General features: G+C 39.8%; 1 protein-coding gene across 4 annotated transcripts in view; it reads right to left on the bottom strand.

Moving 5' to 3' along the window:
- The window catches only part of SLC7A6 (solute carrier family 7 member 6), a 30,841-nt gene extending 15,424 nt beyond the window's left edge, over window positions 1–15,417 (bottom strand). The window contains exons 1-5 of one of the 4 annotated variants that reach the window (XM_074881490.1): window positions 15,278–15,417; window positions 9,007–9,575; window positions 4,727–4,852; window positions 2,789–2,933; window positions 173–296 (exon numbers count right to left, since the gene is read on the bottom strand). In XM_074881490.1, the coding sequence (XP_074737591.1) occupies window positions 173–296; window positions 2,789–2,933; window positions 4,727–4,852; window positions 9,007–9,538 (927 nt within the window). In that variant the 5' untranslated portion in view covers window positions 9,539–9,575; window positions 15,278–15,417. Of the gene's footprint in view, window positions 1–172; window positions 297–2,788; window positions 2,934–4,726; window positions 4,853–9,006; window positions 10,060–14,808; window positions 15,011–15,066; window positions 15,113–15,277 lie in introns of those variants that run through there. The other 3 variants (XM_074881489.1, XM_074881491.1, XM_074881487.1) reach the window with 3 other exon arrangements.
- Between the last annotated feature and the right edge of the window lie 301 nt (window positions 15,418–15,718).

The raw sequence follows: 15,718 nt of genomic DNA, 5'->3' as shown, positions 1-15,718 counted from the left end.
CTGCTTTTCTATTTAAGATTAAATTATTCATGATGAGTTGTTCTGTCCTCCTGTATACAGTGAAGCACTATAATAAACTACGGATTTTTCCTGGTTTTGTTCCTCAAAATGAAACGCATCCCTAAAAGGTGAAAAGTGAATAATATAGGGAAATGTCACATGGTCAACTTACCACTGCCACAGCATCACTAGAAAGAACAGCTTCAACATCCAGCACTGTATAGTAAGCTATATTGGTCATAATATAGATAACAGTCACAATTGGCATAGACACTGCAATAGCCAGTGGCAAGTTCCTGTAAGACAAAAAAAAAAACACAAACCCACAACCCAGGAAAAAAAAATTTCCATTAATTACAGAATAAACTTATTTATTTGCATCCTTTACCTTAGAGATAAAAAGGTATGAAGACAGAATAAAGATTTCAAAATAGGTATCTCTGGAAGAGTTTGGTTTCTTTTAAAACTAGAAATTCTAATACAGAATACTGGAAAAATACTATTTTTTCGCAAAAACTTAAATTATGTCTAAAAGCGGATTCTGTGCAACTGCTCTTCAGTACCCTAACTTCAGGGTTTCCAGATCCATAATAGCCTGCAAATTTACATGCTTTAAATTATTTCCTACTGGCCATGTTAGAACCCAAAGGGGCAGAGCTCTGAGTCACTGCACTTATTCTCCCTGGGGGATGCTGCTGTTCTAGCACCTACTTCTGAGGCAGGGAGATCCACTAAACCAAACCAAACCTCTGATCTTCTCACCTGCACTCATCACTGCAGAGAACAAACTAACTGGATGGTGTAACTGCAGAAAGTAGAGATGCAGAGGGCAGATCCAAAACTGCCACACAGCTGTGAATCTTGGGATGTGGTGTATCTTACTAGCAAACACGTGTCTAGAAAGTAATACCAAAAAAAGGTCTAGAGTGACGTGAAAACACTGCAAACCTCTAGAGGTAAATAGGTAAGATTTAATATAAAGCTGAGATAAACTCACAGCCCTGTGCCTGCAGCTCCACAGGGAGAAACTCTGCAGAACAGAAGCAAACTTTTCTCAGCTTTATTCTTTCCCCAAAGCTTGCAAGGATATTCAAATGTCTCAAAAGGGAAAGCAGACTTGAGAGTGTTACTCTCGCATTTGCCCAGTTTGGAATCAAACATGGCATGGTGACATGGACGAGCATTTGCCATGAACATGGCTTTCAATAACAACAACAACAACAAAAAAAAAAATCAACAAAGCAGAAAAACAAAATACAATTTGGAACTTTCCTCAAAAATTTCCTGAGGCCCAGAACTCCAGCTGGGTCTGTCTGATGCTGTGGAAGCAGAAAACCAAACACACACCACAATATCCCAAATAAATCAGTAAATTAGTAGCTGGGAGTTCTGACTCTGCTTCCAGGATGCACTCGCACAGTACGAGACCTGTGAGCCTCAGTGCAGAGAAGAAAGAGAATTAGAAAACCACTTAGATATTAATTCAGAAATGTTACATAATGTAACAAAAAGCTGAAAGAGCATTTTAAGGACTTTGCATCTCCCAAGATTAAAGCCAAGGGACTATTTCGAATTTAACTTGGGGATTGCAACTTTTGACTGGACAAGCATGAGGGCACTATGAATCAAGTGAAGATGAAAAATACATAACACTTGGAACAATTTTATAGAGGTTTGGAACACTTCATTATTCTCAAGAATTGTCAATGTAGAAAGCCGGAATGTGAAGTTCACTTTTCCAGCTACAATTGTTACCAAGAACAAAGCTTGCATTAGGCACTGATGCCTATAAATGGCAAATGAATCTAAAGAAATTTTCATCGGCTGAACATCCTGTGAGAAAAATTCTTTTTCAAAACATTAGATCTAATACAAGAGTTATCCAACTGATAACACATAACAATACACTATCTTTAAAAGATGAAAAGGCATTGCAACAGCACTCAAAAAGAGAGCTCTTTCAGCAGAAAAAAACCCCTATTTGAATGACCAAATGACTGATGCACACACAAAACATACATCTCTTCTGAATACATACAACAAATCTTTCCAAGACAATTTAAGGAAACCCTGTCAACCCGAAATTCAGTCTGACTAAAATTAGTTATTTTTAGATATAAAATACTTTTCTGCTATTTTTTCTTTTTAATAGATAACCTTCCTGGCTAAATAAATGCCCACAGAACTCAGGGGTAACAGAATGAACTGCAAAAGTCAAAATCAGTTGGGGGAATTGAAAAAAAAAAAAAATCTCTTCCATTCTTTATCTTTCAGTTGTAGCAATCTGAGCTGTTGCTTATAATAGGAAGTAAAAATGATCAAATGGCATTCTATTTTTAACATAAAGGCATCTGCTTACAGACTCACAACTGAACAAGATTAGTCAGTCACACTTTTAGAGCATAAATTCATGGAAAAGGTAACATTCTTAAATATGAAATTATTGCATAGATAAACACAGCATAGACTATATTTATGTAACTGTTTCACTGCAATATTAACACCTATTGTAATAAACAGTAGTAACATCTTGAACTGAAAGCTTATCAAGCACTGAATACAGCATCCTGCAATCATTTAGACTTATTTATTCTTACCTTTTATTTCTTTTTTTAATTTTTAATGGAGTTTAAAACTAGTAAATCTTTGCTAGTGGCTGTTCACAGCCTTATCTAAGTATAGAGCAGCTCTATTCATTTCTGCATAAGCTGAGGACTCATTAGAGAAAGACAGCCACAAAACAAGCAATTTACGAACAATCTAGGTTTAGAAAGCTCAAATTGTTTACCTTTCTGGGTTTTTGATCTCTTCTGTCACAAAATTGAGTGTATCCCAACCAGAGTAAGAGAACAAGGCAGAATAGAGTGCGAGGGAAATGTCTCCAATATCAACAGAGGATCCCTCAAAAGAGTTCTCAAAGTGCGATGTATATCCTGTGTGTGGAAGAGATGCAGTGAAGTACAGGATAATAGAATACAGCAAGTAATTTTTTTCAATTTGGCACACAAACACAAAAAAACCCCTCGGAAACCCTAATTCCTTCAAAGCTGCTTATTAAGCCCTTTTTCCAATTCTACTCTGTGCTTCAGCCATGAGAATAGGCATGGCATTTAAACTACTAAAAAATATCCTCTGTGGATGATACTACTCTATAATTAAACACCTAGTTTGTCCACAGTGGCACAAAAAGTTCAGGAACATTAAGTTCAGACTACGCTGCAAACAACTGACAATGACAGCACTCAGGCTAAGGGTAATTTTTATAACATATATATTTATAAAATAATCCACTCTATCCTTCCATATACTTTTAAATTTTCAGACATTTAGCCTATGCAGAAAACAAAGATAACAGTTGATTTTAGATAATAATGACTCAAAAAAATCCCACCTAAATGGATGTTTAAATTTTAGCTATTAAAAATAGGAAACTGAGAACAATTAATAGAGCATAAAATATTTGTTACTTGAGATAAAATTTTCCCAAGCTAAGAAAAAAGTGTGGGGTTCTTTCAGAGTATTTGTGAGAACTTGTGCCATCTTTTGACTTTAATCAAGTCCAGACAAGCTCGTCAGTGGCAGTTTTATATACTCAGATACAGACACACACAAAACCACCAAATACAGAAAGGTGAGTTACTATGTAACTCCAAAATACGCCCTGCACTATGCATCCTGAAACCTTTAGACTTCACCAAAACTAGCCAGGCAAATATTTGAGGCCTCTAAAGTATCTTCACTTATTTATCTTCCCTACTTTTTATCCTGCTATTCTCTTGGCACAGACATCAGTGGAATAACTACTAAGTTAGAGAAGGGAGACAATGTCAAAGTTAGTAGTGAATAAGCTCAGTATCCACAAAACAAGGGATGGGCAGATGAGCTAAGGAATAAACACTCCAGCATGGTGCTCACATATTCATATTCTTGTTCTGTTCACAGTAATTACCTTGCTCATGGACTTTCAACAATAACTGGTTAGAGCAAAGGACACAAATTGCCAGATTGCCAGGGAAAGACCTTTATGGCGGCTTTGGAAGCAGGCTAATTTTTTTAAGCTAACACACCAATAAATTCTCCCCAAAGGAAGGGCCAAGAACAAAACTAAGTTCAGAATTCCTCTAACTTGAAGGACAATGCCCAACACACACACAAGTTTAAAAAAATAAAAATCAAAAGCCCCAGCAGCTTTCTAATTCTCAACAGCTATAATACAACTCAGGATTTGAGCAAAAAAAGAGCTGCTGTTTCACAAATCTACTTAGATGTTCTTACAAAACTATTTTTGCTTTAAGTTCAATCACTTTCAGACTTACACGAAATTCATTTTGTAAAACAAAATTCAGTTGATCTCATTGTAAAGTAGTATGTTTCTTATAGAAACTTACAGCTTTCTCTGCTCCCATCATATTTTGCTAGCTCTGTATTTTGCTGTTTTCATTTCCTTTATTATCCCATACTGCAGGCTGTAAATTGCACAACATTGCCGAGCAATCAGTTAGTTACCTTCTTTTACCCAGTTCAAAGTCAACTGAGATAGGATAGCTTCTCATGATATAATATCATGATAATACCTAACATTGGTATTATTGGTGTTCTCAAAGTGGCTACACTATGCTTGTACTGAGGCATTTGATTACACATACAGAGGTATTTTACAGTCCTTAGACCAGTTACTCAGTCTAACTGATAAATACAAACCTTTGCTTTAATTTTATAAGCTTACCCTGGCATATTTTAACAAGTCCGGTTATGATGATGACAATAAGAGCTGTAACTTTAGCATAAGTAAATATATCCTGCACCCGTGTTCCCCATTTAACATAGGCACAATTTATAAATGTTAGAAGACCTAGGAGAAAAAAAAAGAAAAAAGAAAAATGAAAAGACTATTTGAACAATATTCAGTTTCATTTATTTTTCAAACATTTTAAATTATAATCTAAATACGCACTTACCTGTTATACTAACACTTAGGTTAAGTTAAGCAAAATATACTGGTACTGAAAACACACTGATTTAAACAAAACAGTAGGAAACAGATGTTCTAAATTCATTGTTTCAAAAGATGGAAGGAAAGACTTCCCCTTCTCTGATTAATGCCCATTTTCCTAACATTACCCGTCACCAGCTGCACTCTGCAACTATCCTGAGACTACAGAAACCATTACATGAAATAATTCATTACAGTGTATCAATATTGTTCTGATAAATAAAAGACTACCTAGAAATTCCTTTAGGCAAACATATTAAAACAGTATTTGAAAAGGTTTTTTATACTTCCTTGTTAGGCTGAGGATGAATTCTACATCCATGGAGTATTTGCAATAGTGAATATGGTCACAGGTGATGCAGTACTCTTTTCCAGTTGTATTAAACTGTATTACTAAATGAGGTTAGAACAGACCTGACCAAATAACATATGCTTTACAGCTAACGCAACATTAATTGAGATTTTTAAGAACTGGTGGTAAGTAATGAATATTCTGAGTATATTTCTCCCTCTATCCCAAAATAAACTAGTGTTAGATCTATCTAACAAGATTGTAATGGAACTTAAAATGAGACTTTCAGATTTCACAAATATTTTAGTAACAGTGGTTGACTAAACTTACTCATGTGATCAACTTCCCCAACAAACACTTTCCAAGCTATTGTTTAAATACACTGTTCTTATGGCTCTCAACATTTTGCTTTTGCATTTATTACCTTTTCCTCAAGAGGAGAGCCAGACAACCTCTGCCTGAACTCAGATGCTGAATATTGAATAGGATTCAGCATCTTCAGTATTCTTTACTGAACAAAATACTAATTCAATGCAAGATTTTCTTACACAGATTATCATTGCATTATTGATTCTAACCCAGAAGCTTAAGCATTTGCCCCAAATCTCATTTTTTCTCTAGCTAGTAAAAAAGTGGTTATATTCTACTGTACTTTTTAATCGCCAAACAATTTTCTTCCACTATGTATTTTAAATATGCGTATAAATAAAAATTAAATGTGACTGTTTAGGGAGTAAGTAGTAGCAAATCAAAATTAAATTAAAAGAGGTGATAAATTATTTCCTTTCCTACACTCCAAGAAAAATGTGATACTACTAAGATAAAAATGCACTTAGCACAGTTACCAAATAGAAAAGTAATCATTTTAAAAACAAAAGAAAGGTAATGATCTCAAAAGCACGGCATGATTATACCAGGCAGTCTGGCCTAGTGGAATAGCTGAACAAGATTCCACTGAGCTTGGCAAGATGAGGGGAGAAAAACAGTTGTATCAAATTTCAAGAGTCAGGACTGTGGCAGCTCCCAAAGAGCGGGCAGGAAAAAAACAACTCTGCTTGGTCTCTGCTCTTCAGTATTAATGATCGGTATTATCTATGGATTATTTGCTCCCAGGGTTTATTTTGGTAATTTTTTTTTTTTAAGCAATTTTCATTGGGAGTAATTATTATTAACTCCCTATTTTAGTGAGTTGGGGCTTGGTCTCTACTTCAGATGAAATGTTACTCTGTCTCTGCTATCTTAAAAGAAAAAAAAAAAAAAGAAAAATAATCAAGAATCTGAATAAGCCACATCCCCTCCCTTTTTCTTTTACTAAAATTATTCTCTCATGTTTTCTTCAATTATCATTTAGCTACTTAAAGTTCCTGAGAACTGACAAGTTTAGTTCTGTAGCACCAGATGCCACCCCCATTGCAAAAATTAACAAGTAATGCTGCATAAAATGAAAAATTAATCCTGTATAACACTAAGACTGATCTCACACTAGGTTACTACGGTTTAAAAAAAAAAAAAAAAAGAACAACAAGAAATCCCACAACAAATCCACCCATTCTTACATATAATCTGTACCTAGCCAATATTCAGAGTTCCACCCCCAGGAACTTCATTAATGAAGTAATTAATTGTATCCAGAGCTAAGGATTTGACACACATCAGCCTTGCCAGGCCAGGGACAAGTGTAGGCTTTAACAGGAACAGCTAAATGAAGTTACAGAGCAGGGGTGAGAGTCTCAGCACTGACACCTAGAGCTGGGCAGAAAAGCATTTAAATCATAAAACGGACCGTTAAAAGTAAGTTGTTCCACCTCTATGAGAGTGATTTTGCTGTCACATGTCTCCACTATGAGAGTGATTTTGCTGTCACATGTCTCCACTAAAGAAAAAGTTGCTAAATTCCCCCTTCTTAGCAGCAAGTGTAGAGGACATCACATTATCTTGCCACATCTACTATCTAAGCATTTTAATTGAATCACTTTGTCTTAATTTCTTGCTTTTTGATAAACTGCTTTTTGTAAGGGCTAACTCCCCTCAGATGTGAGATACCTTAAATGGAAGAGCAGATTCCTCCACACTCCTGAATCTGTGCCAGGATACCTCGGGAAGTATCTGTCTACGGAATGTGAACATGGCATTACAGGTCCTTCATTTCTTTCCCAAAGTTGTCACAACAAAATATGGACACAGAATTTGAAGGGAGGAGGGAGATGGAGGGAACAGAATTAAGGAAGCTGACAGATTTTTTGGAAGAAGTTTGTGATTATTCTTCCCACTACTTGGGCCTGGACCAGCACGAGTGCTTTCCCAACAGTAACAAATTAACTTACAAAAATGGAAGGGGAAGACATAATATTCACAACTAGTTATAGAGGTCAAATATTTGAGTACACACTACTGCTCTCTCTGTCCTTCCCCTCTTCTAGTTCTACATAGACAACTGTAATAAGGAACACTAGAGCTATTTCAACAGACTCCCTGTGGCCTCAAAAAGGAACCAGCTATGAGCAGCACATCTCTTCCCTGTAGCATGCTGTTGGCAGTAAAAAAAGCCCAAGTGCTGTATTAGCTTTATGTCAATAGGGATGGCAGGCTCCACAGCACACGGTGACTGATAGTACATGACGAAAGATTGCCATACACACCTTCTGAAACACATTTTCCACTTGTCCTGGTTTAACCAGGATAGGGTTAAGTTTCCCCAGCAGTGGGGGGGAGCTCTAGCCGGAAGTCACATCCTGGCAGGTCACATTTTTCCTGGCGCGAGCGTGGTGCACTCGTGGTTTTGTACATCGTGCTTCAAACTGCTGTATTTGGTAGCTATTTTGCTCTGTTCACTGCTATCACTATTACTGTTATTGTTATTGTTGTTGTTGGTTGTGTTGCTATTGCACTGTTGTATTAAACCTTTCCTTATTTCAGTCTTGGGGCTTTGTATTTCACTCCCTTTGTGGGGGAGGGGCAGCGGCCACGTGGTCTCAGACCCCGGCAGGGGCTAAACCACCACACCACTGTTTACTGGAAACGTACAATATGTATATAAACAATAGGAAATACCTAAAATTAAATAAGACACACACAGTACAATCATACAGTTTCATTCTCTTGATCCAGCAGAACAGTCCTGATTTGAAGCACGTGGACAGTTGTTCCTCTATATTGACTAACAGAGCTGGTTATTGATTACAAACATTTCAATGTTTCACGTGCACACAAAATTTCCGCTTTTCAAAACGACTTTACAACAGGTACTATTGTGCTGATGTTACAGCTAATCATGAGCATAAAGAATAATCTTGAATGATCTCTTGAAAACCTACCAGAGTAATTACTTAAGCATGCCTACATTGAGAAGCTATTGTAAAATAAATTACACCAGAATTTATAGCGTAAGAGCTTTCTGCAACAACTCTACAGCCATACCAAAAGTATCTTGAGGTTTGATTTAATATATCTCTCTGAGGGAGAACAAACTTCTTCCCCCGTTTTTGCCATGCAAGTGACTTGGAAGAGTTAAATACCTTGTTCTGCTTCTGAATGAGAAAATGGTAATTCACAGACTGAATACCTGCAAGTTATTCATGAGCTGGAAATTGTTCTTTTCCCCAGTGTAACTCAAACCATTGCAGATTCAGTATGCAAGAACTCTGGGACTTGGTAGGATTTGTTTTAATAAAACTTAACCCTGGATAAAAAATTACCATAGTAAATTTTAAGAAATACTTACATTCACAAGCAGCTGCTATGAGACGGCAAGCCAAATATGGAGGATCACAAGAAGGGAAGAAAGGTTGAACTATGTAGTTAGCAAAAGTGATGGCAATAATTGCCTGACTAGTTGGCTCAACAATTAGGAGTGAAGTCCACAAACGAATAAAAGCAATGAAGCTCCCAAAAGACTCCAAGATATATGCATAGCTGGCTCCTGACTTCGTAATAGTGGTTCCAAGTTCAGCATAGCAGAGAGCTCCAAAGACTGAAAAAATCCCTCCGATTGCCCAAATTATTAGAGACAATCCATAAGATTTGCTGTAGATGAGAACTCCTTTGGGAGAGACAAAGATACCTGAACCAATCATGTTGCCTACTATAAGGCTTATCCCATTTATCAAAGATATTTCTTTCTTCAGTTGCATTGTATTTTGGTTTCCATCCTGCATTTCACAGCTGTCCCTTGGATCTGTCCTGTCTGATTCATTGACGGGGCTGTATTCAGCCAGTGAACTACGCGACTTCGTACAATCTGTCCTTTCTCCCATTATGGAAACACTGTGAATTCTCCACGACTCCAAATCACTATCAAAACAAAATACAGACAGCCGAATCATTATAAAATTTTTTATCCCATGGCTTTCTTGCCAAATCTTCTTTCCACCTTTTTACGCTATGATTTACAAATGTAAATTGAGAAATTCCCTTTCGTTGCTTCATACCTTTTCTTACACAAAGGTAAATTCATGCATATTTAAAACAAACAGAAAAACCACCACACACAGGCAAGAGAAAGAATCCAATATAACGTAAGCTGAGAAAGGACCTTCTACCTTTAAGGAAAAAAAAACCCAAAACAAAAACAAACAACCAAAACCACAGGAAGGACAGAATTAAGGGATTCCAACATTGAACAGCAAGAACAGATAGAAGCAAAGTCAGGTGACACAGAAAAGCAAGCACTGTGTAAAACCAAGCTGGAAGTTCTAAACATGAACACAGATTTACTGCAGTACTAAAAAATCAATCAAATTATTGTAACACGCAAGTTACGAGTGACTGAATAACAGGGTTGCACATGTTATTAATGCAGTGTGAGCTTTTGCTAAGGGCAATACAGAGACACCCCAGAATCCCCTTGATCCAACTCTTGACTTTTAACTGATACTATAATTCACTCCCTCCCCAAAACTGTTCCCAGTTCCCACTGCCTCATTTCTTGGAGTTATCTAAGAGTGCAGGCTGTACATGAAAAAACCCCACTGTAGTTTCAATCCAAATTCCTCCACTGGCAACTGTATCTAACAGTACCCAAGAACACAGAAATGAAATAAAACTTTTTCCTCTGCTTCAGAATTGACCATTTGGAGAAGAGCCAGCTTCTTCTCAAGTCTCCAGGAAAGTCTCCCATGTCTTCCAAAAATACAGACTGTGTTCTTTTAAATAATGCTAAATGAGACCTCAATCTGGTCAGTCAGATGCCTTCTGATTTATTTTCCCCTCAATATTTCAAAGAAACCCTTTAAAGATGGTTAATTACTAAATACATATTTTATCATTTATACACGAGTCAGCATCTTCTCTAGTGTCATACATACGTCACAAGCCATCAAATCTCACTGTTTTTAATTAGATTAAAAGTGTTCAACCTTCCAGAAATTAACTCTGCTACTTCTGAACTTAAGAGTATTATAACAGGGCATCTCCAGCAAAATTAAACTAAATAGGAGGGAGTGATCCACACAGTTTCTACAGATGAGCGTGTCCAAAACTGCAAAGGAAAATCAGAGCAAATTCATCTCACCAGTTGTTACCAGTTCTTGTTATTTACTCTTCCACCTATCTTGTGCCAAATTCATTTGCCACCATATACTGGCTGATTTTCTGTTATTGGTGTAATAGACCTAAGTCTTCAAAAAAGACATGTGGCCTATGAGCTTGTAAGGTTACTTGGTTTGCTTTACAAGAGAAAGTTCAGTTATTACTGTGTAAATGAATAAAAATTATTATAATAATCAATTTCAAACAAGATCCAATCATCAGAAAGCATAAATGTGTAAAACAGCAGGACAAATAATCAAAGCAGATGTCTTCATGACTAAATTGATCATAAGAAGTGGATTTAAAGAACACTTGTTACCTGTAAAACTAACATTCAACTCCAAATTGAGTCTTTTCTATTTTGACTCGGCAGGACACTAGTTGCAAATGTATTTCAGAAGGAAAATCACCCTGAACAAATGTCAGTGGAAGAAATAAGAACACTACAGCTATTATTATGACATCCGACTGCCAGTTTTAAAATACGCCATGTTCATTCTGAGCCCTTCCAGCTAAAGGATAAAACCGAGTAATATGTTAAGAATTGACTCATGGATGTAGAACAACATTTTGGTGATAACTACACTGCTTTATGATTTCTTACTCCATATCTCCTAATCATCATTCCCATTTCTTCCTGGAACACCTTTCAAAGTACAACTTGTTTGGAAGCATAAACATTACTTTGAACACTCTGGTACTTTGATGATTTGATTCAAATCAATTGAATCATTCAAATCAAATCAAATCTGATGTGTTCACACACTGGCAGTTTTGCACTAAGAGTCACCATGATTTACCTCATGGTCTGAGGTTCAGAGGTACATTTAATTACCTGTAACTACAGACCCTGCCACTGTTCAAATGCCTCCACCTCAATTAGCAGCACATGACTGCAGTTCTATACAATTTTGTTACTGATGACCTTGACTGTTTCTCACCCTACTCTACTCCACCCAGGAAAGAACAACCACAATATCTCTCAACCCTAGCTTGTTTTGTCCCCCAATACTCTCTCTTCCTCTCTGAGTCTGCTTTTGTTATTCCCAAATTTGGGTATCTGTTGACAACTAGAATTTGCATGAAGGTATGTGCAACAGCTCACTCAAGATTTGGCATTTCATTCTCTTCCCTAACCTTGTTTGTTTTATACCCTTAAAGCCTTCAAGGCAGGAGTTGTTTATTTGCCTGAGTCGCATGCCTTATTACACCACCTCTATGACAGAAACAAAACTATTGGCAGGTTTTTTTCTACAAGCACTTCACTTAACTGGAACTAAACTCACCAGCTTTCACCAACTGAAAAAAAAAAACCTACAAAGGAAGAGGGAGAGCAGAGACTAGAGAAAAGTGAAGCTATGTCAAGACTGGCAATGCAGAGAAAAAACACATAATTAAAAACCATGATTCTGTCACAAGACCATTACTTCTGTGGGAACAGAAGACAGGCTTGGAAGAGAAGAACCAGAGATGAATAGTATATATTTTCTAACATACAACAGTCCTGTAATACTGCAGCTAAAAACACTGTTAGAACCATCTCTAATGCTGCCAAAGTCTTGCCACAGGACTGCTATGGCTAATGCAGGCTTATGCCTTCACACAAGCTAACACATGGATTTCCTCATCGCTGACCCTTGTGCAATGCAAGTCTTAAACTCCTTTTTTTGCTGATCGTTGCAGCTGTGAGGAATCTTTTTGCTGATATGTGTAAGATTTTTTTACTGCAATGACACTGCCATTGATGTAGAAAGCTTTGATAGTAAACCAGGACAGAGTGACCTGAAACTAGAATCACTTCACTGTCTCACCGAAAATATATATTCTGATAAGGCCTATCACAGTTCGGTCATGTACCAAAGGAGCTAATGAAGGTTAACATGCAGTTAAGCAAAGTACTAACACCACATTACAGGGTGGACCTCCTTTAAGAGGAGGGAAAGAGGAACTACCAGCCAAGATCCCCTCTCTCCCACTGAGCAGGACAGCAGCTGACCTGTCATTTGTTCAGCTTGGGGTGAACCTGCAAGCGGGTTAATGACCAGTATGAAATACCAAACAGCTAAAAGCTTACTATGTTTTGCTATACTCTTACACTATACCTGCTCATTAGCAAAGATTTCTAGCGTTCTTGCCTCTGTCTTCTGCAGTTCTCTTGAGTGCATGAAAACAGCTCTTGTTGTAACATAGCTTCACATATATACTTTGACTATTCACATATACCAGATGTAAACCTCATATTTCTGAACACAATCATTGGCCCTCCGGGTAAGAGTCAAGATTGCCCTACACAGGCAAACAGCATGAAAGTCTTCAGGGAGTTAAGCACCAACAGAGCAAAGGTTGTAAGTCCCAGAAATGCCTATTCCTTGCAATGTACAGATTTAAGTGGGAAAGGCTCAGAGTTTGTCTAGTATGTGTTTTTCTTGTTTCTGGTGAGAGAAGAATCACTTCCCTGCCATACATATAGTTAGCAGACAGGAAGCCCTTGCAACAAAAGCAATTCCCAATGTAAAGATCTAATCTGTTCAACCAAGTCTTTTGTGCTCACATACACAAACACACCATCTTTAGCGCTATAAAACACAACATAAACCTTTGATCAAATAGAACTGGTTGTAACATCCATTTTTTAGAAAAGGAGAAGGTGTGTTTATCATGTAAAAAGGTATGAAAGAGAAGTTACTATGTCAATTATCCACTTGATGGTGCATCAGTGATGGCAGTAAGTCCTGACTATCCACACCTGTGACACAACTGCATAAGAGATGTTCAGCAAATACAGATACTATCCACATGTTTGGACAAATTCTGAATAAGATTATGAACATTAAATGAGGGAAAGACCTATAATAATCTCACAAACAGATACTCAGTTACAATGTCTCAGAAACTTTTCAAGATTTCCTGAAGTACCAATCCTAGACAAATCCGCCTCAGTAATACTAACCCAGATTTTAAACCAAGTCACTTTAAAGTTAGGGCACTGTGCTAGCAAGTAGAAAATAACATGCCACTATATCCTTCACACTTCTAATTTATATTTCTAAGGGAAAAAACAGAAGCAAGTTCACAACAAGGGACTTTGTGGTAGACAGTCTTGATTTAGACAGAAGTGAGGTTGGGAGTGCATGAAGCAGCTGCAATGAGAGGAACATCTGGTGAAATTTATACAATGAGACCTAAAGACAGAATGGACAGTAATAGAGTTTGTTAAAATAATTTATTGTATTTTTTTATGCTAGGGCACAAAAGTGGAAACCTCTCAAAAAGGAGGAAAGTAATGTCAGAAGGCACATGCTTACCTACAAATCTGTACTCAGGTACTCTTTAGCCATAATTTACAGTCACACCTCATCAGATTGCATTTAATACATCACTTAAAAAACACATAAACAATCAAAATCACTACCAAATGCTAGTAAACAAAAACATGCTCGTCTGAGGGTATTACTAAACCCACTTCGGTTCCCTGTGACAGTTAACAAAGTAGTTATAATTACATGCACCCACCACTGAAAACCATGCCGTTATAACCCGACCACAGCACCAACCCTCATACTAGCCTGCTGCCAAACTAAATAAAATACGTGGCTCCAGAGAACCACCCTCAAATCGGGATGTGCACATGACGGGCTGTCGCCGACGGGAACGGCGTGAGGAGACCGGCCCGAGGGTCCCGGCGTCGCGCCGCAGCAGGGAGGATCTGGGGTCATTTCGCCCCTCAGTGGCCGCTCCTCCCTCCCCAAGCGGTGGTTACCCTGTTCTCCTTATAAAATAAGCGAGTTTCAGACATATTTCACGCCTCCCGGATAGCCCCGGGAGGGAAGCGGCTGCCCCGCGCCTCAGCCCTGAGGCGCCTCAGCCCTGGGGCGCGGGGCAGCCGCTTCCCCCCCGGGGCTGTCAGGGCTGAGGCACCCGCAGGTGGTGTCGCTGAGGCACCCTTTAAAAAAAAAAAATAACCACACGGCATTTGTCGCACTGCCACCCCGCACACCTGCAGTCGGCCCGGGTGGCCGAGGCCGCCAGCCCCGGATGCTGCAGGGGAGGCAAGGGCGCGAAGAAGCGCCGGAAACCTCCGCGCACAGAGCAAGCTGCGCCGCCGGCAGCCCCTGCGCCGAGCCGGGCTCCTGGTCGCCCCGGCTGCCTTCCCGCCCCCCGGGGTGGGGGGAGCCCGCGCCTCGCCACGGTGCCGGTCCCCGGGGCTCCCGCGGGACCTCCCCGCCGGCCGTGGCGGCACGGCCGCCCGCGTTACCTCCGCTCCTGCCGGCCGCGCCGTTCCGTGTCCCGGGGATGCTCGCTCGTTGACACGTGATGGCGGCCGCGCCGCTCTCGCCCCGCCCCACGGCCCCGGGCCCGCCGCCGCCGCCGTCGCCTCCCCTCCCGCCAGGAAACCGCCTCCCACCTCGCCCGCCTGAGGGAGACGCCGTAGGGCCCAGCCTCCCGCCCGGTCCCGCCGGGTTTACCTCAGCGCTGCCGCGCCCTGTGGGTGGGGAGGGCGGCGGCGACAAGCTCTTGCGCTCGCGCGGAGTGGGAGATCGGTTCCCCTCTTCTTGCCGGGCCGGGACCCATCGTTCCCCTTTTCCTCAGGCACAAGATGGAGAAGAGACTTAGCGCTGACGGTACGAAAACGGCGCCTTTTCCCAGCCCGGGCTCAGTGGAGGAGCCGTGGGCCCACGGCCTGCCCCGGGGGCTGCCGCAGGTAGAGGTGGGCCCTGCCCTCAGCTCGAGGGGCGGTGAGGGCCTCGGCGACACGCAGCTCCTGTGAAGGCCCGGGGGATGACCTGGCACAGAGTTACACACACATGAGTTTGCTCAAAAATGAGGGGCCTAAGCGGGTCGAAGGCCTTAAATCTGGTGATTTTTTTGGGCTATGACTACTACGTGGTAAGCTCCAGCCATAGTGG

The sequence above is a fragment of the Strix uralensis genome, chromosome 12, assembly GCF_047716275.1.
Source record: "Strix uralensis isolate ZFMK-TIS-50842 chromosome 12, bStrUra1, whole genome shotgun sequence".
In the NCBI taxonomy this organism is placed as follows: domain Eukaryota; kingdom Metazoa; phylum Chordata; class Aves; order Strigiformes; family Strigidae; genus Strix; species Strix uralensis.
Note: the sequence above shows the minus strand (reverse complement) of the source record. Positions and strands in the feature narration are given on the sequence as shown.